This window comes from Oncorhynchus masou, chromosome 15 (assembly GCF_036934945.1).
Source record: "Oncorhynchus masou masou isolate Uvic2021 chromosome 15, UVic_Omas_1.1, whole genome shotgun sequence".
Taxonomy (NCBI): domain Eukaryota; kingdom Metazoa; phylum Chordata; class Actinopteri; order Salmoniformes; family Salmonidae; genus Oncorhynchus; species Oncorhynchus masou.
The window spans coordinates 42,331,214-42,353,660 of record NC_088226.1 but is presented as its reverse complement, the minus strand read 5'-3'; the positions used below and the strand labels follow the sequence as shown (position 1 = coordinate 42,353,660).

The following is a 22,447-nucleotide window of genomic DNA, read 5'->3' as shown; positions in this document are numbered from 1 at the left end:
AGTACATACCCTGGCTGTAATGTGTAATGGAGCCAGGACTCTACTCCTGGCAGTCACAGTGATACTGTCATGCAGTTGAAAGATAGTCGTTAAAAATGAGGTGCCCTATCTATCTGGATGTTGACGTAGGATGAAGTTGGACGTGCTGTCGGTTCCGTTTACAAAGGACCAGTGGGGAGTGATGAAGTGAAGGAAAGAGTGAAGCATGGCTTCAATGGATCAATCACACAACATCCGTGGAGGAAAGCCCTCAACTTCAAACAGCCTTAGTCCCTGCTACAGTAGCTCTACTGCCCGGTGGAGAGGAGTCACCTCTGACAGTATGTCTCCACTCACAGCTCACAGTTTTCAAGGAACAGTTGACATTTGCTATACCCATTAATGCTTTCCAGTTAGGTTTACAACAAACTCTGCTTCTCAGAAGTGGTCTTCTTACAGACAAGTTAAGGAACAAGGCCCTTATTATCTTGTTTATTGGTAGCTCAAGGGGTTAAAGCTAGAATCTTTAGTAGAAACAATAACAAAGCGATTCTCCATCCCTGTTTAGTTAAAAAGCGGAGGGATGGGCCCGGAGAAATGTAACCACGCTCAAATTCATAGACAGACCTATCTATGGATGGACTGACCATCCGTGATATCTTAAGTATCATTTTAAACATGTTTCGAGGCTATGAAGTGTTTGCTTATATTTACATTGTTTACAAACAGAGTAAAACAAGTTCATATTTTGGGTTCTGATGGGGTATGAAAGTTTAACTAAGCTCATGAGGCATAGTTATAGTCTTCAAGAATCAATGGATATATATATTTTTATTTTTTATTTATCATTCCAAAAATGGATGTAGCAACTAAGGATTCTAGTTTTAAGAAGGAAAGAATACCATAAATGGATCCCTCCTTTGTGTGTTGGACCAAAACTGCTTGGAGACTTGAAACAGTCCCAGTAAAAAACTCTGTGCCGGTACAGAGTCAGTGTGCGGGGGCACCGGTTAGTTGAGGTAGTATGTCCACGTAGGTAGAGTTAATTAAAGTGACAAGTGACTATGCATAGATGACAACAGAGAGTGGCGGTGGTGTAGAGAGTGGGGGGGGGGGGGGCAATGTGAATAGTCTGTGTAGCCATTTCACTAGATGTTCAGGAGTCTTATGGATTGGGAGTAGAAGCGGTTTAGAAGCCTCTTGGACCTAGACTTGGTGCTCCGGTACCGCTTGCCGTGTGGTAGCAGAGAGAACAGTCTATGATTAGGGTGGCTGGGGTCTTTGACAATTTTCAGGGCCTTCCTCTGACACCGCCTGGTATAGAAGTCCTGGATGGCAGGAAGCTTGGCCCCAGTGATGTACTGGGCCGTTCGCACTACCCTCTGTAGTGCCTTGCGGTCGGAGGCCGAGCAGTTGCCATACCAGGCAGTGATGCAACCATGCTCTTGATGGTGAAGCTGTAGAACCTTTTGAGGATCTAAGGACCCATGCCAAATCTTTTCAGTGTCCTGAGAGGGAATAGGTTTTGTCGTGCCCTCTTCCCGACTGTCATGGTGTGCTTGGACCATGTTAGTTTGTTGGTGATGTGGACACCAAGGAACTTGAAGCTCTCAACCTGCTCCACTGCAGCCACGTCAATGAGGATCAGGGTGTGCTCGGTCCTCTTTTTTCTGTAGTCCACAAGCATCTCCTTTGTCTTGATCACGTTGAGGGAGAGGTTGTTGTCCTGGCACCACATGGCCAGGCTGTCTCGTCATTGTCGGTGATCAGGCATACCACTGTTGTGTCATCTGCAAATATAATGGTGGTGTTTGAGTCGTGCCTGGCCGATCAGTCATGAGTGAAATGGGAGTACAGGAGGGGGCTGAGCACGCACCCCTGAGGGGCCCCTGTGTTGAGGATCAGCATGGCGGATGTGTTGTTACCTACCCTTACGACCTGGGGGTGGCCCATCAGAAAGTCCAGGATCCAGTTGCAGAGGGAGGTGTTTAGTCCCAGGATCCTTAGCTTATTGATGAGCTTTGAGGGCACTATGGTGTTGAACGCTGAGCTATAGTCAATGAATAGTATTCCCATCATAGGTGTTCCTTCCGTCCAGTTGGGAAAGGGCAGTGTGGAGTGCAATAGACACTGCATCATCTGTGGATCTGTTGGGGCGATATGCAAATTGGAGTGGGTCTAGGGTTTCTGGGATGATGATGTTGATGTGAGCCATGACCAGCCGTTCGAAGTACTTCATGGCTACAGACGTGAGTGCTACGGATCGGTAGTCATTTAGGCAGGTTACCTTAGGGTTCTTGGGCACAGGCACTATGGTGGTCTGCTTAAAACATGTTGGTATTACAGACTCGGACAGGTTGAAAATGTCAGTGAAGACACTTGCTAGTTGGTCAGAGCATGCTCACAGTACTCGTCCTGGTAATCCATCTGGGCCTGCGGCCTTGTGAATGTTGACCTGTCTAAAGGTCTTAGTCACAACGGCTGCGGAGAGCGTGATCACACTCGTCCGGTACAGGCTGGTGCTCTCATGCATGTTTCAGTGTTATTTGCCTCGAAGCAAGCATAGAAGTAGTTTATCTCATCCGGTAGGCTCATGTCACTGGGCAGCTCTTGGCTCTGCTTCCCTTTGTAGTCTGTAATGGTTTGCAGGCCCTGCCACATCCGACGAGCGTCAGAGGCGGTGTAGTAAGACTCGATTTTAGTCCTGTATTGACGCTTTGCTTGTTTGATGGTTCATCGGAGGGCATAGCGGGATTTCTTATAAGCTTCCTGGGTCGAGTCCTGCTCCTTGAAAGCGGCAGCTCTAGCCTTTAGCTCAACGCGGTAGCTGCCTGTAATCCATGGTTTCTGGTTGGGGTATGTACGTACGGTCACTGTGGGTACGACGTCATCGATACACTTATTGATGAAGCCAATGACAGATGTAGTGTACTCCTCAATGACATTGGAGGAATCCCGGAACATATTCCAGTCTGTGCTTGCAAAACAGTCCTGTAGCTTAGCATCTGCTTCATCTGACCACTTTTTTATTGATCTAGTCACTGGTGCATCCTGCTTTAATTTTTGCTTGTAAGCAGGAATCAGGAGGACATAATTATGGTCAGATTTGCCAAATGGAGGGCAAGGGACAGCTTTGTATGCATCTGTAGAGTATAGAGTATAGGTGGTCCAGAGTTTTTTCCCTCTGGTTGCACATTTAACATGTTGATAGAAATTAGGAAAAACTGATGTAAGTTTCCCTGCATTAAAGTCCCCGGCTACTACAAGCACAGCCTCTGGGTGAGCGTTATCTTGTTTGCTTTTGGCGGAATACAGCTCATTCAATGCTGTCTTAGTGCCAGCCTCTAACTGTGGTGGTATGCAAACAGCTACAAAGAATATATCTCTCGGTAGGTAATGTGGTCTGCAGCTTATCATGAGAAACTCTACCTCAGGTGAGCAATGGCTCGGGACTTCCTTAGATATCGTAAACCAGCTGTTGTTTACAAAAATACAGTGAACCATTCCATTGTAGATTTTGCTTTATGTTTTGGATCATTGTCTTGTTGGAAGACAAATCTCCGTCCCAGTCTCAGGTCTTTTGCAGACTCCATCAGGTTTTCTTCCAGAATGGTCCTGTATTTGGCTCCATCCATCTTCCCATCAATTTTAGCCATCTTCCCTGTCCCTGCTGAAGAAAAGCAGGCCCAAACCATGATGCTGCCACCACCATGTTTGACAGTGGGGATGGTGTGTTCAGGGTTATGAGCTGTGTTGCTTTTACGCCAAACATAACGTTTTGCATTGTTGCCAAAAAGTTCAATTTTGGTTTCATCTGACCAGAGCACCTTCTTCCACATGTTTGGTGTGTCTCCCAGGTGGCTTGTGGCAAACTTTAAACGACACTTTCTATGGATATCTTTAAGAAATGGCTTTCTTCTTGCCACTCTTCCATAAAGGCCAGATTTGTGCAATATACGACTGATTGTTGTCCTATGGACAGAGTCTCCCACCTCAGCTGTAGATCTCTGCAGTTCATCCAGAGTGATCATGGGCCTCTTGGCTGCATCTCTGATCAGTCTTCTCCTTGTATGAGCTGAAAGTTTAGAGGGACGGCCAGGTCTTGGTAGATTTGCAGTGGTCTGATACTCCTTCCATTTCAATATTATCGCTTGCACAGTGCTCCTTGGGATGTTTAAAGCTTGGGAAATCTTTTTGTATCCAAATCCGGCTTTAAACTTCTTCACAACAGTATCTCGGACCTGCCTGGTGTGTTCCTTGTTCTTCATGATGCTCTCTGCGCTTTTAACGGACCTCTGAGACTATCACAGTGCAGGTGCATTTATACGGAGACTTGATTACACACAGGTGGATTGTATTTATCATCATTATTCATTTAGGTCAACATTGGATCATTCAGAGATCCTCACTGAACTTCTGGAGAGAGTTTGCTGCACTGAAAGTAAAGGGGCTGAATAATTTTGCACGCCCAATTTTTCAGTTTTTGATTTGTTAAAAAAGTTTGAAATATCCAATAAATGTCGTTCCACTTCATGATTGTGTCCCACTTGTTGTTGATTCTTCACAAAAAAATACAGTTTTATATCTTTATGTTTGAAGCCTGAAATGTGGCAAAAGGTCGCAAAATTCAAGGGGGCCGAATACTTTTGCAAGGCACTGTACATAGACCGCCCCCCCTTGTCTTACCAGAAGCCGCTGTTCTATCCTGCCGGTACATTGTATAACCAGCCAGCTGTATGTTGATATTGTCGTCGTTCAGCCATGACTCCGTGAAGCATAGGATGCTACAGTTTTTAATGTCTGGTTGGTAGTTTAATCTTCCCAATAACTTGTCTATTTTATTGTCCAAAGATTGCATGTTTGCTAGCAGAATTGAGGGGAGTGGGGGTTTATTCAATCGCCGCCTATTCCACAGAAGGCAGCCTGCCCTCCGGCCTCTCTTTCTCCACCTCCTCTTCACACAGATCATTGGAGTCGGGGCCTGTTCCCGATGGAGCCGTATATCCTCCGCCTCAGGCTAGTCAAGAGTCATAAAAGAATAAAAAGGATTCTGGTAGCCCGTGGTGAGTAATCACAGTTCTGAATTATTTTCGGTCAAAAGAGAGAGTAGTGGCAACATTATGTACAAAAATAGTTGAGAAAAAAAAGTTACAAACAACGCAGATAAACTAACAAAAAAACTCGCCATTTTACTGCTAGCAATCAGAGCAGCGATTCTTCTCACAAACCTACTACAAAGACACACACCCTTCTCACAAACCTACTACGAAGACACAGACCCTCTCACAAACCTGCTCTGCATTTCCATCAGTCACTTCCTCCTCACTCCACTGACTCTGGGCTCACAGTCAATGAAGAAAAGTGACAAGCAAGGAAAGCAAACAGCCAGATTACAAAAGAAAGAAAAGGTCCTTTCCTCCCAGCCAAGTCTATTTGCTTTTTAAATGGAACTGAAAGCTGACCAGTGGATCTGAGACACAGAGAGAGTGTTAGCTCTGCTTCTCTGGGATTGTTTTATTTCTCTAGGGTCCAGTAAGTCCCAGGACTCTCAATGGCCTCCATTGAGAGGCAATTACTGCGTGGGAACCACTTGATTAACGTTTAGTGGGGAAGAAAAGGCCTGTCACGCGGCAGAGAAAATATACTGTTAGTGAAGGTAGGTGTAAACGTCTCCCTAGGCATTCGAAACGGAAATGTGGCACTACCTTAGGACTGAGGCAATGTTTCAAACCTGCCTCTCAGAGTGAAACACACCTTCTCCCACTTTGATGTAGGCTTCCACTTGGAACCAATAGTTATCCTACAGAAGGGGCAGCCAAAGAAACCTGTATGGTTATAGGTAGCACCTTCATCTAAGAGCGTCCTTTACAGATATATTTCTAACTTCCCTCTGAAAGTAAAACACACCTTCTCCCACTTTAATGTAGATGTCCAGGGCGATCTTGAGTTCGGAGAAGGAGGTGACGGCTCTGTACTTCTTGGTGGCCCAGCTGAGGAGGTGCTCGTTGCCATGGGGAAGCACCTCCTTCTGAACCTGACAGTGGAGGGAGAAGTTCCCTGGAAGGAAGTAGACATCAGATCCCTCAGATACCTGGAGGAAGGAGAGATACCACAACGATACAGACAGTCAGCCAGAGAGACACTATGGCTTTACAGACACACAGAGAAGTGGACGACACACAGAGAAGTGGACATCTGAGCTCTCTGATACCTGGAGGGTGGAGAGACACAATGATATTACAGATAGACACTGTACATCAGGAGACTAAGACATGTCTGTAGACTGCTATGGCATTGGGTGTACTAAGACGCATAGTTATAACAGCCTACAGCCATTTCTCAGGGCTATAAGACCACAGAGGGACATCACTTTGCCTGTGAGGAAAAGAGCTGGAGGCAGGGGTTCCACAGAATGACTGTGATACAGTAGGTTTCTGTACGACACTATGGGCTGGTTTCCTAGCCACATATTAAGCCTAGTCCTGGACTAAAGAGCTAGATCAATGGAGAATCTAAAAGTACTTTTAGTCTAGGACTAGGCTTAATCTGCGTTTGGTAAACTTGTCCTCAGAGACTAGATCTAGCATTATGCACCTGGTGTGTCAGTAACTCAGAGACCATAGGAACAATAATACGGAGTGGAGATTTACAGGATTTGTAGTCTAGAGACCAATAAGCATGGATTTAATGGTCGACTCAGCGAAATGACAGATATTGAGATGAGCACTATGCGGCTCACTTTCTGCACCTACGTCATATCGCTGAATCTACCTTTAATATCAGTGGGTATGATTATTATTTTTTGATTCCAATTTACATCAGATAACTCTGGATTACTTTCATCAGTCTCTATTGCAGATACTGAAGGAAATACATGGATAGAGTTACTGAGAATATGAAATGGTAAAGCTAAAAAAAAAAGTTGTGGATCAGACCTGTGACGTGATTTACTGTTAAGAAGCTGCCCTTTCTCTATTGGGCTCATGAAGTTAGTTTTCAAGACTTCCACTCACAAGGACTTCTTTGTTGATAAAGATATATATGCCCATAAAATCCAATGCTCTATTGACATGCTCATCCACTTTATGGGGAAAAAATAAATTCAAGACAATAAAAGTCAAGGCCTGCCTCGAGGCAAACAGAAAAAGGGCGAAGAGAAGACTTTTGCAAATTCAAACCTTCCATCTGAACTTTGCCAAAAGACATATTTGACACTCCATCCGCGATCGTTATTTCAAGGCCTCTCGCACTGTGCGCTCCGTATTTTTACACATGGTCGTCTTACACAATAAGATGCATGGTTATCTACTGATTACGTAATGTTATTGTCCGTCATCACTAGTGTGGAGGATTTTCTCAAAATGGCTGCATACAGCTGGAGAGGTATGGTCGCTGCCTGTCATGAACGTAGCCAGCAGACACACAAACGCACATACGATGGCATATGTTCACGCTACTTTATCTTTGTCGTAGGAAACACAACTGAAAGACACACGTGTCTGTGTATGCGTGTTCACACACACACACACACACACACACACACACACACACACACACACACACACACACACACACACACACACACACACACACACACACACACACACACACACACACACACTAATAAATACAGCAGAGGCACAAAGAAATAGACTACATTTAGCAATGCAGTTTGTTTGTAGTTAGCATTATAATCTAAAAGTAAATCATTTTGCCATATGAGAGCGGGATATATTGCATCCAGATGTGATACAGGGGGATGTAGCCTAAGCCTAGGTAGGCAAAAGGCTGCGAGACCGCAAAACCCAGCTGTGATACGCAGAGTGACAAAAAATGAGCGTAAAATGTGTGCGGAGCCCTGAGACCACAATGAAGTGCTGATTTGTCTTCTGGCAGGGAGGGATGGAGGGAAAGAGAGAAACTTGGCTGAGCTTGGCGTGTGTGCATGCATGCGTGTGAGTGCGCAGAAGAGAGAGAGCGAGAGAGTGAGACCACCCCTTTGGCCCTTAACGGACCTCAACCCATATGCTTCACTTCATAGAGATAAACATTCACATGTGCTGAAAAAAAACTACTGACTGTAGTACAACTGTGAGCAGAGCTGAGTATCCCAGGCCAGCCAGGCAGCCCTAACACCCGGTCTGGTCTAGATAACCTACCTCATTATATTTATCATGATGTTTTTCTTATTCCCACGGCCTCCTATCTAACATGGGGAGGGCAGTTGACCGTGCTGCCTGGCAGGCCCAATTAAAACATTAACTCATAACACTTAGGATCGTTCCCAGTTTGTTGCATTACCCATCATTTTGAAGTTTTCCAAAGAGGGGGAAGAGGAAAACAAAACACATTATTTCAGATCATGGTGTTTGCTTGTTTGTTTGAAAATTGGGTATTTGGAACTCCAGACAGAGAGGTTCTCCATTTCCCTCCAGCACACACACAAACACACGTCACACACACACACGGCCCAGCCAGCACCATGTGCAACATCTGCCTGACCCCTGGCCGCTCCTTTCTACGTTCCTGGCATTGTCACCACAGATGATGAATGCCAAGACCAGGGAGACAGATACTGTCGAAGAATTCACCGCAACGTAGCTATTTATTTTGAGTGATAACGTTTACTACGACGACGGCAGGAAGGAAAGGAAAACTTTAGTGGAGAAAGACGGAGTGCCGCGCCTCCGCCTGACTGCCTCACCTCAGCAATCAAAAGTGATATAGAGCTGTGGACGAATGCTGAAACAAGGAGAGGAGATGTCGGAGGAAAGGGTTGGGGTTTACTTTGGGAAACCTTGCCAAGCTCAGCAGAGTTCATCAATTTAATTGCGGCAATACGTCTGTAATTAGTCTGAAAGAATTAGAGGTGGAAGCCTGAAAAAACAAATTAGCTCCAGGCCGTTCGAGAGTGATTTGAAATGGTAATATGAAAGAAGAGACTCAGAGAGACACTGGGACTCAACAAACCTGCTCTCTCTATCTAAACCAACCCGAGATCCATACTCCGTGAGCTGAGAGAGAAAGAAAAGAGAAAGCTTGTTTAGAAGAATGTGTTAAAAATAATACATTGTACAGTGCATTTGGAAAGTATTCAGACCCATTTTGCCACATTTTGTTACGTTACAGCCTTATTCTAAAATTGATTAAATAAAACATTTTCTTCAGCAATCTACACACAATAACCATTAATGACAAAGCAAAAACAGGTCTCTAGAAATGTTTGCACATTTATTAAAAATAAAACAGACATACTTTATTTACGTAAGTAGTCAGACCCTTTGCTATGAGACTCGAAATTGAGCTCAGGTGCATCCTGTTTCCATTGATCATCCTTGAGATGTTTCAACAACTTGATTTGAATCCACCTGTGGTAAATTCAATTTATTGGATATGATTTGTAAAGGCACACACCTGTCTATATAAGGTCTCACAGTTGACAGTGCATGTCTTCCACTACAAATCTACTATTCCAGTGTTTTACTTGCTATATTGTATTTACTTTGCCACCATGGCCTTTTTTTGCCTTTACCTCCCTTATCTCACATCATTTGCTCACATTGTATATAGACTTGTTTCTACTGTATTATTGACTGTATGTTTGTTTTACTCCATGTGTAACTCTGTGTCGTTGTATATGTCGAACTGCTTTGCTTTATCTTGGCCAGGTCGCAACTGTAAATGAGAACTTGGTCTCAACTTGCCTACCTGGTTAAATAAAGGTGAAATAAAAAAATAAAATATAAAAATGGAAGAAGTTTGGGACCACCAAGACTCTTCCTAGAGCTGGTCGCCAGGCCAACTGAGCAATCGGGGAGAAGGGTGACAAAGAACTAGATAGTCACTATGACAGAGCTCTAGAGTTCCTCTGTGGAGATGGGAGAACCTTCCAGAAGGACAACCATCTCTGCAGCACTCCACCAATCAGGCCTTTATAGTAGAGTGGACAGACAGAAGCTATTCCTCAGTAAAAGGCACATGACAGCCCGCTTGGAGTTAAAAGGCACCTAAAGACTCTCAGACCATGAGAAACAAGATTCTCTGGTCTGCTGAAACCAAGACTGAACTATTTGGCCTGAATGCCAAGCGTCACGTCTGGAGGAAACCTGGCAGCATCCCTACGGGGAAGCATGGTGGTGGCAGCATCATGTTGTGAGGATGTTTTTCAGCGGCAGGGACTGGGAGCCTAGTAAGGACCAAGGCAAAGATGAACAGAGCAAAGTACAGAGAGATCCTTGATAAAAACCTCCTCCAGAGCGCCCAGGACCCCAGACTGGGGTGAAGGTCCACTTTCCAACAGGACAACGACCCTTAGCACACAACCAAAACAATGCAGGAGTGGCTGTGGGACAAGTCTCTGAATGTCCATGAGTGGCCCAGCCAGAGCCCAGACTTGAACCCGATCGAACATCTCTGTATTGACCTGAAAATAGCTGTGCAGCAACACTCCCCATCCAACCTGACAGAGCTAGAGAGGATCTGCAGAGAAGAATGGGAGAAACTCCCCAAATACAGGTGCGCCAAGCTTGTAGCGACATACTCAAGAAGACTCTATGCTGTAATCACTGCCAAAGGTGCTTCAACAAAGTACTGAGTAAATTGTCTGAATACTTATGTAAATGTGATATTTCAGGTTTTTTTTATATATAAATTAGCAAACATTTCTAAAAACCCTGTTTTTGCTTTGTCATTATGGGGTATTGTGTGTAAATGTCAGAAGGTGAATTCAGCAATTTGTAAGTCGCTCTGGATAAGAGCGTCTGCTAAATGACTTAAATGTAAATGTAAATGTAAATTGATGAAGAAAAACAAACAATTTAATACATTTTAGAATAAAGGCTGTAACGTAACAAAATGTGGAAAAAATGTCAAGGGGTCTGAATACTTTCCGAATGCACCGTAAGAGCAAGGCGTGCTGCTCTGTTTTCAACCAGCTGCAGATTTGCTAGGTCTTTCTTTGCTTAATTTGACCATATTACCGGACAGTAGTCAAGGACATACCTCTCCCCATCTTCACAACAACTTAGTCAATATGAGTTCACCATGATAATTGACCATCCAATGTTATACCTAGGAGTTTAGTACCTCTAACATTCTCACTCGTCATTACTTAAGACTTATTAAGGATTATCTGCAATCATAAGCAATGTTTTTATCAAAGACCTGAAAGTTGGGAAAAATAAGAAATTAGCATCTACTTTTACAAGAACAAATAGAGTGTGAAGCCGGGACTTGCAAAAGAACTGCTTGAAAGCTATACCATTTCCAAGTTAAGGTATTGTTAATTGTTTGGCTCCCAGAGCATTAACAATACTACAAAGTAGTGCTACATGCAAAGACATCAAAGTAGTGTTGCATGTATACACTCTTAGATAAAGGGGTTCCAAAAGGGTTATTCGGCTGTCCCCATAGGAGAATCCTTTTTGGTTGCAGGTAGAACCATTTTTGTCTCAATGTAGAAGCCTCTGTAGAACGGGTTCTACGTGGAACCAAAAAAGGGTTCAACCTGCAACCAAAAAGGATTATTCAAAGGGTTCCCCTTTGCAGACGGACAGAATCCTTTAAGGTTCTAGATAGCACCTTTTTTTCTAAGAGTGTAGACGTCAAAGTAGTTATACATCCATAGACATCAATAACTGTCACAAAGGAATGATTTACTCAATGAAACAATTGGGAGAAAAATATTCATACAATACACAGTACAGTCATTTTTGTCGGTTTTATAGTCCCTACTCTCATAACACGTACACTACTCATTGCCTTGAGTGTATCAGCCATTTCTCCCTGAGAAGAGAAGAGGAGGACCTGTCTGGAAACAGGACTGAACGTGCAGAGAGAGAGGGCCCAATCCCCAAACACATACATTTATGTTGTTTATCCATCCTCTTCTCACAAACAGAACCAGACAGACAGACAACCTAGATTAGTCCTGGGCTCATTTCACTGTATGACCTCATACCGAACGCAACCAAGCAGGGGAGCTGAATGTCTGTTTGGCCTCTTTCTGTCTGTCTGTCTGGAATCAGCTCAGGTTTGCACTCAATAGCCATGGAACTTTGCAAAGCCAAGAGTTTACCTCATTCTACCTAACTGGGCATGGAACTAATAGAGCTAATCTCCAATGAGGTGTTATTGGGCAGTCAAAGAAGAGGGGGTGCTTGGGTAGAACCAGGGACGGACCTCTAGTTTGGATTTTGTTTTTAAAGCCCGCTCTGAAAAATACTAACCTGGGGCTAGCAGACTAGCCTAACTTCTTTCCATGGGTGTAAGACAATGAGAAGGGTGTCTGCTGCTCTCCACTTCATGTCTGTTGAAAAGCAACATCAGCTTTGACATCAGCCAGCCTCAACTGCTCAGCAGATTGCACTGAACATGCAATGGGATACAATGAAATATTACGCCTGACTTTTCAAAAGAGACAGCTGCTGCCATAATTTGTCGGCATTAGTCTAAAATGTTCCAAAGTCTACAGTTCCTAACAGCCATAGAGAGCGAAGCCTCCTCACTGTAAGATTGGTCCCTTCCTTCCCTCCCCAAGTATAAAACCCAACAATAACATGTGCCTGCTGCCCAATACCCTTTACGGTCCGTGGCTTTTTAAAAGCATATGTCTGTGGTTGGTTTCCTGGCCTCTCTGCCTGTGTGTGTGAACGTCTACATATTATTGCCATATGTGCTGGTCGGGTGAGGGGAGAGAAGAGACACGGTGCCAAATTATATCAATTATCAGAGTGTTGCAATCCTCCAACTCTCTCGCTAAGCAACACGAAGCAACACCCAGAGTACAACGGGAGAAAACACCATGTCTGTCTGGAGAAGACGAGGTGTTCCAAACAGTGGGAGACAGGGAGGGAGGCCTCAGGGACAGAGAGAAGATGTGAGATAATAGAAGCGTGCTCTAATGCAGTGATGTTATGAATGTGATAAATGCTTTTTTTGTGGGTGATTTGATCTGCTCTCTCTATATAGGCTCCAGAGAGCTAATCAAGTTGCTGGCGTGTGGGGGGGTGTGTGTGTGTGTGTGTGTGTGTGTGTGTGTGTGTGTGTGTGTGTGAGAACTGGCAGGGAGAGGTGTTGTGTAGGAAACAACACCATCTGTCTCTGCACCACGGCAGAACGTTCCTGTAGATCTGTCTCTGAAGAAAAAACAATATTGGGCTGGCTATGGTTCCATTTAACGAGCACAGAGAACGAAAGAGGGAGCGAGAGAGAGAGAAAAGTAGAGAAAGACACCAAAAGGAGAGAGAGAGAGAGAGAGAAAGAAAAGAGAGAAAGAAAGAAAGAATCACACCAAATCCAAATAATGCAATAAAAGAAGAAACGAGAGAAAAGGATAAAGACTTGGCAAACACAGAAAGAGCAACAAATTCCAACAGCTAAACTTTACAGTGTTGGTCCATCAAAAGGCGAGAGAGAACAGAGATGTGTTTCAGATCAAACTAGTCAAACAAGGCACGACAACCCTTTAAAACATAGGGGCTGTGTCTCAAATGGCACTCTATCCTCTATGGGCCCTGGTCAAAAGTAGTGCACCACATAGGGAATAGGCTACCATTTGAGACGCAGACATAGAGCCAACTTTAATTAAAGACACCTCTCTGGAGATGTGCCCTCCTACGGATCCTGATTGTCTCCCGGTGAAATTACATTGGCTTGATTTGCTGTGTCCATCCCTCATCTCATGTTCGACTTCATGTTTTTTCATTACTCAGTACTTCTGATTGACAGGGAGTGCTGCGTAGCATGTTTTACAACAGAATGTCTGGATTTGAGGCCAAGGATTTGAAAACGCTGCAGGCAGGAGGGTCCAGCGGGCCAACAGCAACAGTGTGCTCACCAGGCAGAGCAGGGCTGAACTGTAGCGGTTCCAGGGCCCATATGTGTCCATCTGTGGACCCTAGAACCAGGGACCAGGAAACGAGGCCTTGCAGCACTGATTCAGGGCAGATTCAGGGCCCCATTAGCCCCAGGATATAGTTAATCTAATGGGGGAACAGCGTAGAGGAGGTCTAGCTGTGTGGCTAGACCCTCAGGGTCTGAGGTGGTAAGATCTAAAAACCATTACTGTTCATTCTGTTACTCTACATACCCACCACACAACACCAGCTCCTCTCCAACTCTACAAGAGGGTTCACTCAAACGTGGCCGGTGGTGCGCAAGCTGAACTTGGCACTCTGTCTCACTCGCTCAGGCTTCACATACAGTACACATACAGTCCTCCAGACTGTAAAGAATACCACCAGTGAGAGTATAAGTGTGGTTCTGATCTGGTTACTATGGGTTGAGGAAGATGCTGTGACATGCAGATATTGCATTTATACTGCAGTCTTCTTCTTCTGCAGGTCAGACTGTTTGACTCCGACACGTGTACTGCAGTTGGTGTGAGCAGAGCTACGGGCCAGGGATGCAGAGTGAAACACTGACTGAGTGTGAGAGGATTGGGGATTCGTCTATTCTCTCAGCAGCTCGTCCCGTCTCTTTGTCCAGCCCGGGTCAGTGTTTGGGTTCCATCATGGCGGCATGTTAACGAGGCATCCCCGTGGAGCCAACCTGAACCTGAGGTGAGGAGCTGGCCTGACAGATGGGATGTAACAGGCAGCTCATTCTGCTCACAGCCAGAGGACCCATGTAACAGGCAGCTCATTCTGCTCACAGCCAGAGGACCCAGGGTTGTCACTCAAACTCAACGCTATCCTTACTTGCCATAGCTAAGGACCAGAGTGGCTCTTCACAGACAGACAGATAATCTGGTACATTCACCTCACCGTGAATGTGCTGGAATAGGACTTAGATATGACTCATATGTTTCACATGTCTACAGTATATGCACAACTTGCCAGGCCATAAAGAGAATGTCATCTACAGTGAGGGGGGAAAGTATTTGATCCCCTGCTGATTTTGTACGTTTGCCCACAGACAAAGAAATGACCAGTCTGTAATTTTAATGGTAGGTTTATTTAAACGGTGAGAGACAGAATAACAACAACAAAAATCCAGAAAAACGCATGTCAAAAATGTTATAAATTGATTAGCAATTTAATGGAGGGAAATAAGTATTTGACCCCTCTGCAAAACATGACTTAGTACTTGGTGGCAAAACCCTTGTTGGCAATCACAGAGGTCAGACGTTTCTTAGTTGTTGGCCACCAGGTTCGCACACATCTCAGGAAGGATTTTGTCCCACTCCTCTTTGCAGATCTTCTCCAAGTCATTAAGGTTTCGAGGCGGACGTTTGGCAACTTGAACCTTCAGCTCCCTCCACAGATTTTCTATGGGATTGAGGTCTGGAGACTGGCTAGGCCACTCCAGGACCTTAATGTGCTTCTTCTTGAGCCACTCCTTTGTTGCCTTGGCTGTGTGTTTTGGGTCATTATTATGCTGGAATACCCATCCACGACCCATTTTTAATGCCCTGGCTGAGGGAAGGAGGTTCTCACCCAAAATTTGATGGTACATGGCCCAGTCCATCGTCCCTTTGATGCGATGTAGTTGTCCTGTCCCCTTAGCAGAAAAACACCCCCAAAGCATAATGTTTCCACCTCCATGTTTGATGGTGGGGATGGTGTTCTTGGGGTCATAGGCAGCATTCCTCCTCCTCCAAACAAGGCGAGTTGAGTTGATGCCAAAGAGCTCCATTTTGGTCTCATCAGACCACAACACTTTCACCCAGTTGTCCTCTGAATCATTCAGATGTTCATTGGAAAACTTCAGATGGGCATGTATATATGTGTTTTTTCTTGAGCAGGGGGACCTTGCGGGCGCTGCAGGATTTCAGTCCTTCACGGCGTAGTGTGTTACCAATTGTTTTCTTGGTGACTATGGTCCCAGCTGCCTTGAGATCATAGACAAGATCCTGCCGTGTAGTTCTGGGCTGATTCCTAACCATTCTCATGATCATTGCAACTCCACGAGGTGAGCTCTTGCATGGAGCCCCAGGTCGAGGGAGATTGACAGTTCTTTTGTGTTTCTTCCATTTGCGAATAATCACACCAATTGTTGTCACCTTTTCACCAAGCTGCTTGGCAATGGTCTTGTAGCCCATTCCAGCCTTGTGTAGGTCTACAATCTTGTCCCTAACATCCTTAAGAGAGCTATTTGGTCTTGGCCATGGTGGAGAGTTAGGAATCTGATTGATTGATTGCTTCTGTGGACAGGTGTTTTTTATACAGGTAACAAACTGAGATTAGGAGCACTCCCTTTAAGAGTGTGCTCCTAATCTCAGCTCGTTACCTGTATAAAAGACACCTGGGAGCCAGAAAACTTTCTGATTGAGAGGGGGTCAAATACTTATTTCCCTCATTAAAATGCAAATCAATTTATAACATATTTGACATGCGTTTTTCTGGATTTTTGTTGTTGCTATTCTGTCTCTCACTGTTCAAATAAACGGACCATTAAAATTATAGACTGATCATCTCCTTGTCAGTGGGCAAACGTAAAAAATCAGCAGGGGATCAAATACTTTTTTCCCACATTGTAAGCTATTTGGATGAAAAAGACAGTGTCACCAGCAAAGCACCCCACACCATAACACCACCTCCTCCATGCATTACTGTGGGAAATACACATGCCGAGATCATCCGTACACTCACGTCAAGTCTCACACGGCGTTAGGAACCAAAAATCTCCAATTTGGACTCCAGACGAAAGGACAAATTTCCACCGGTCTCATGTCCATTGCTCATGTTTCTTGGCCCAAGCAAGTATCTTATTATTATTGGTGTCCTTTAGTAGTGGTTCCTTTGTAGCAATTCGACCATGAAGGTCTGATTCACACAGTCTCCTCTGAACAGTTGATTTTGAGACGTGTCTGTTACTTGAACTCTGTGAAGCATTTATTTGGGCTGCAATTTCTGAGGCTGGTAACTCTAATGAACTTATCCTCTGCAGCAGAGGTAACTCTTGGTCTACCATTCCTGTGGCGATCCTCAGCCAGTTTCATCAGAGCGCTTGATGGTTTTTGCGACTGCAGTTGAAGAAACTTTCAAAGTTCTTGAAATTCTCCGTATTGACTGACCTTCATGTCTTGAAGCAATGATGGACTGTCGTTTCTCTTTACTTTTTTGAGCTATTCTTGCCGTAATATGAACTTGGTCTTTTATCAAATAGGGCCATTGTCTGTATACCACCCCTACCTTGTCTCAATGCAACTGATTGGCTCAAACGCATTAAGAAGGAAAGAAATTCCACAAAATAACTTAAAATAATGCACACCTGTTAATTGAAGCAAGCAGCTTGGTGAGAAGGCAACAACTGTTGGCGCAATTATTAGAAAATGGATGAAGTTCAAGATGACGGTCAATCACCCTCGGTCTGGGGCTCCATGCAAGATCTCACCTCGTGGGGCATCAATGATCATGAGGAAGGTGAGGGATCAGCCCAGAACTACACGGCAGGATCTGGTCAATGACCTGAAGAGAGCTGGGACCACAGTCTCAAAGACAACCATTAGTAACACACTATGCAGTCATGGATTAAAATTATGCAGCGCACGCAAGGTCCCCCTGCTCAAGCCAGCGCATGTCCAGGCCCGTCTGAAGTTTGCCAGTGACCATCTAGATGATCCAGAGGAGGAATGGGAGAAGGTCATGTGGTCTGATGAGACAAAAATAGAACTTTTGGTCTAAACTCCACTCGCCATGTTAGGAGGAAGAAGAAGGATGAGTACAACCCCAAGAACACCATCCCAACCGTGAAGCATGGAGGTGGAAACATCATTCATTGGGCATGCTTTTCTGCAAAGGGGACAGGACGACTGCACCGTATTGAGGGGAGGATGGATGGGGCCATGTATCGCAGGATCTTGGCCAACAACCTCCTTCCCTCAGTAAGAGCATTGAAGATGGGTCGTGGCTGGGTCTTCCAGGAGTGGCTCGTAAGAAGCATCTCAAGGTCCTGGAGTGGCCTAGCCAGTCTCCAGACCTGAACCCAATAGAACATCTTTGGAGTGAGCTGAAAGTCCGTATTGCCCAGCGACAAACCTGGTCAAGAACTACAGGAAACATATGATCTCTGTAATTGCAAACAAAGGTTTCTGTACCAAATATTAAGTTCTGCTTTTATGATGTATCAAATACTTACGTCAAGCAATAAAATGCAAATGAATTACTTGAAAATCATACAATGTGATTTTCTGGATTTTTGTTTTAGATTCCGTCTCTCACAGTTGAAGTGTACCTATGATAAAAAAAACATTTAAAAGACCTCTACGTGCGTTGTAAGTAGGAAACCCTGCAAAATCAGCAGTGTATCAAATACTTGTTCTCCCCACTGTATATGATACTGTAAATCTTATGAGTGTACATTAAAATATCTCTGAACAGTAAAACTGTCACCAGGGAGGAGTCCGATCCCTCCCCTTGACAGTGGGAAAGCAGGCACAGGGCCCCATGTCAGATCCAACGTCTAACAACATTAGTTACACTACAGAATAAGGTCGGCTAGCCTAGTACTGTACTGTAGGCTGTGGGCTGGGCCTCATGGCTGTTGTCAGCTGTTATATGTCTGATGAGGAGACATTCACTACACTGTTGACCTGCTAATGGCTCCCTCTGAGACGATATCCCCAATGGCACCCTATCCCTATATAGTGCACGACGTTTGACCAGAGCCTGCACTATAAAGGAGTAGGGTGCCATTTGGGATGCACACAAGAGAAGACTGGCTCTAACCGCAGGTAGAATTCAAGTTTACAGCTCTGAAAACGTAAGCAGCCTGTATGCCAATTCATCTGAATGAACTACATCCCAGTTTTCAATCTTACATGGAAGCATTTCCACTTAGTACAGGAAATAACTGGAATTTAGTTCTCATGTTGTCACACTGTTTGATGTATTCACTAGGGGTGTCACAGTGAAACCTGAGTCTGTGGTTAAGACCGAGACAGACTGAGGCTGGGGTTTGCGTCTGTTTTAGACCTGGGTTCAAGTACTATTTGAAATATTTCAAATTCTTTAAGTGCTTGTATTAGCCTGCCTGGAGAGCCAGATGGGCGGGGTTTGAAATGTGCAACTTGTCTACTGGTTCCATTGCGCCAAGTAACTCAAACAATCCCAAGCGGATGTTTTTTGAACGATGTCAAAAAGTATTTGAACCCAGGTCTGGTCTGTAATATGGCTATAATGGTTTATCTGCTCAAGGCAATATGCTGGGAAACAGAAGGTGGATGGATGTTAGCACATCAGCTAGCTAACTTCACATAATTACAGTAATCCTACTCAACACAGAGGTGATGACGGAGTCCTAGTCTTCTTTTTGCAAGGTCGTCCCACCGTCGAAGGTCGGATTTCAGGCTCAGTTTGGACGTGTGTGTGTGCGTACGTACATGTGAGTGTCTGTGTTAAACATTGTATGGACTCTGGTTTTCATGGTGGATGTTTTGCATGCAATGAGAACACATCACCGCCACATATGGAAATAATATGAATTAGTGCCTGATGTCGCATTCTTGTTGTCACGCCCTGGTCAAAATATATTATGTTTATTCTTCATTTATTCGGTCAGGCCAGGGTATGACATGGGCTATTGTGGTGTGTTTTTGTCTTGGGGTTTTGTGGGATGTCTAGTATAGTCTATGGCTGCCTGAGGCGGTTCTCAATCAGAGTCAGGTGATTATCATTGTCTCTGATTGGGAACCATATTTAGGCAGCCATATTCTTTGAGTGTGTCGTGGGTGATTGTTCCTGTCTCTGTGTTTAGTTTCACCAGACAGGCTGTATAGTTTTTTCACATTTCCGTCTGTTGTTTTTGTACATGTTCAGTTATTTCACATCTAGTCTACTTTCATTCAATAAACATGAGTAACCATCACGCTGCATTTTGGTCCGCTCCTCCTTCAACAGAAGAAAGTCGTTACACTTGTGGAATGCTATGGTGTTAACAATGATTATTTCAGAAGAACCATGAGCTACATTAACGTTTTCACAGCATTTATGGCACGGCAGCATGGTTGAGTTAAGCCATGCACTAATTTCTCTGGGATTGTCTCATGTGATACAGTGTCTTACCCTCATTTTCTCATTAAGTCTCACAGAGAGAGAGAGCGAGAGAGAGAGAGAGAGAGAAGCCCTCTGGTCTCCTCTGGTATCATTACTAAATATGGCTAGCTGTCTAGGGGGCCTGCTGGGGCCTGCTGCTTCCCAATATTCCTTCAAGAAACCTCCTCCCCATCGGTGTGTGTGTGTGTGTGTGTGTGTGTGTGTGTGTGTGTGTGTGTGTGTGTGTGTGTGTGTGTGTGTGTGACGCCCTGGATGATTTGTACCGCTGCCCAGCCATCAACAAGATTGTTTGGATGGAGTTAAGGATGGAAGGAGGGAGGGAGAGGAGGGAGAGAAAGAAGGGGAGGAGGGAGGGAACAGCCCTCCACTGTTTAAAAGCCAGATTGAAAAACAATGTTGTTAGGGACTCCAGTGCCAACAGAGCTGATGTCACCGACCCACTTTATCTTCTAGTATAAATACGCTTCATCCCCGACTGTGTCAGAGGGTTTCCGGCCAGCACACAACTCTCTATGGGACACTGGATGAGCGTAGCATAATGTAGCCTGGTGTGACAATGACCGTAGGAATTGGCAAGACAGCACTTAAACAGATCTGGGAACAGGCTTAGCATATAGTCCATGCCAACCTATAGCCTATCATTTGGCATTTAAACAAGAGTTCACTAATCACTTGAGGGTTGATAGCAACAAAGTCCCAAAGCAGTGGTGTGTTAGCCATTAAAGTGGTGTATGTCTGTCACTGATTATTAGGGTTTACAACAAGAGGAAGTGGAAAGGGTGTGTGTCTGCACAGTGTAAGGAAGAGCCTGTATCCATGGATAAACCACTACTGCACATTACACATTAACTACTGCCACACAGACATTAACGTCTCACCACAGGGCATGTGGGAGAGTGTGTGTGTGTGTCTGTCTGTTTGCCTGCATGTGTGGTTGGTTGTTGTTGTCCACAGACTGGGGTTGTTGTTGTCCACAGACTGTGTGTAACACATGATAAATCTGTAACCCAACAGCTGAGAGCTCTTCTCGTCTAGACCATAACGTAGCACAGGTTTCCTCTGCAAAATAATTACTTCCTTAACGTCTCACGGAGAAAAGTGGACGACGCCTGAATGTTAATAAAGAATGGTATGAGGAAATAAATACATGGAAGTAAGTGGACTAAGAGAGAGAGAAATTGGAAATGGACCTAATGGAGTGGGACACACACACACACACACAGAGAGAGAGAGAGTGACAGAGAGAAATAGAATGACAGAGGGTGAGAGAGCGAGAGAGAGAAGGAGAGAGCGAGAGCGAGCGAGAGAGAGATTGGTAGGGGAACTTAGTTCAATCTTGACTTACATGGAAGATGTGTTTGATGCCCAGGGCTAGTTTCTCTGTCCTGATGTCCCAGACCACAGGCTGCGGAGAGTTTAGCACAAACACCAGGGGCTTCTGGTGCACTAGTAGGGACTGGATGGGCTTCAGGTGCAGCTCCACCTGGGAACAGGACGACAGCAGGAAAAGGTTAGAGGACATTAGATAACACTTTATATGAAGGGTACCTACAGTAGATAAGGACTTCATGACATTCAACCCCCGTGATTGATGAAATGGGGTAAAAGTAGTATTGTTAAAGGACAGAAATCCCAGAAGAACCTGTATTTTCAATTTGGTCCTCGGGGTAGGAGAAAGCAGGACATGCAGTGCATTCAGGCAGTATTCTAACCCCTTCCCTCTCTCAACATTTTGTTACGTTACAGCCTTATTCTAAAATTGATTACATTTAATTTTTTTACTCATCAAGCTACACACAATACCCCATAATGACAAAGCGCATACATACGGGTTTTGAGGGAAAACAGAAATACCTTATTTACATAATTATTCAGACCCTTTGCTATGAGACTCGAAACTGAGCTCAGGTCCATCCTGTTTCCATTGATCATCCTTGAGGTGTTAAGACAACTTGATTTGAGTCCACCTGTGGTCAATTCAACTGATTGGACATGATCTGGAAATGCACACACATGTCTATATACGGTCCCACAGTTGACAGTGCATGTCAGAGTACAAAACAAGCCATGAGGTCGGAGGAATTGTCGTTAGAACTCCGAGACAGGATTGTGTCGAGGCACAGATCTGGGGAAGGGTACCAAAAAATGTCTGCAACATTGAAGGTCCCCAAGAACACAGTGGCCTCCATCATTCTTAAATGGAAGAAGTTTGGAACCACCAAGACTCTTCCTAGAGCTGGCCGCTTGGCCAAACTGAGCAATCGGGGGAGAAGGGCCTTGGTCAGGGAGATGACCAAGAACCTGATGGTCACTCTGACAGATCTTCAGAGTTCCTATGTGGAGATGGGAGAACCTTACAGAAGGACAAGGACAACCATCTCTGCAGCACTCCACCAATCAGGCCTTTGTGGTAGAGTGGCCAGACGGAATCCACTCCTCAGTAAAAGGCACATAACAGCCTGCTTGGAGTT

At 44.7% G+C, this 22,447-nt stretch overlaps 1 protein-coding gene across 2 annotated transcripts in view; it reads right to left on the bottom strand.

Moving 5' to 3' along the window:
* Nucleotides 1-22,447, bottom strand: part of LOC135556267 (transforming growth factor beta receptor type 3-like) — a 148,213-nt gene that overhangs the window by 51,646 nt on the left and 74,120 nt on the right. For both annotated transcript variants that reach the window (XM_064989329.1, XM_064989328.1), the window contains exons 4-5: nt 21,322-21,459; nt 5,887-6,070 (exon numbers count right to left, since the gene is read on the bottom strand). In XM_064989329.1, coding sequence (XP_064845401.1) covers nt 5,887-6,070; nt 21,322-21,459 — 322 coding nt within the window. The remainder of the gene's footprint in view (nt 1-5,886; nt 6,071-21,321; nt 21,460-22,447) is intronic.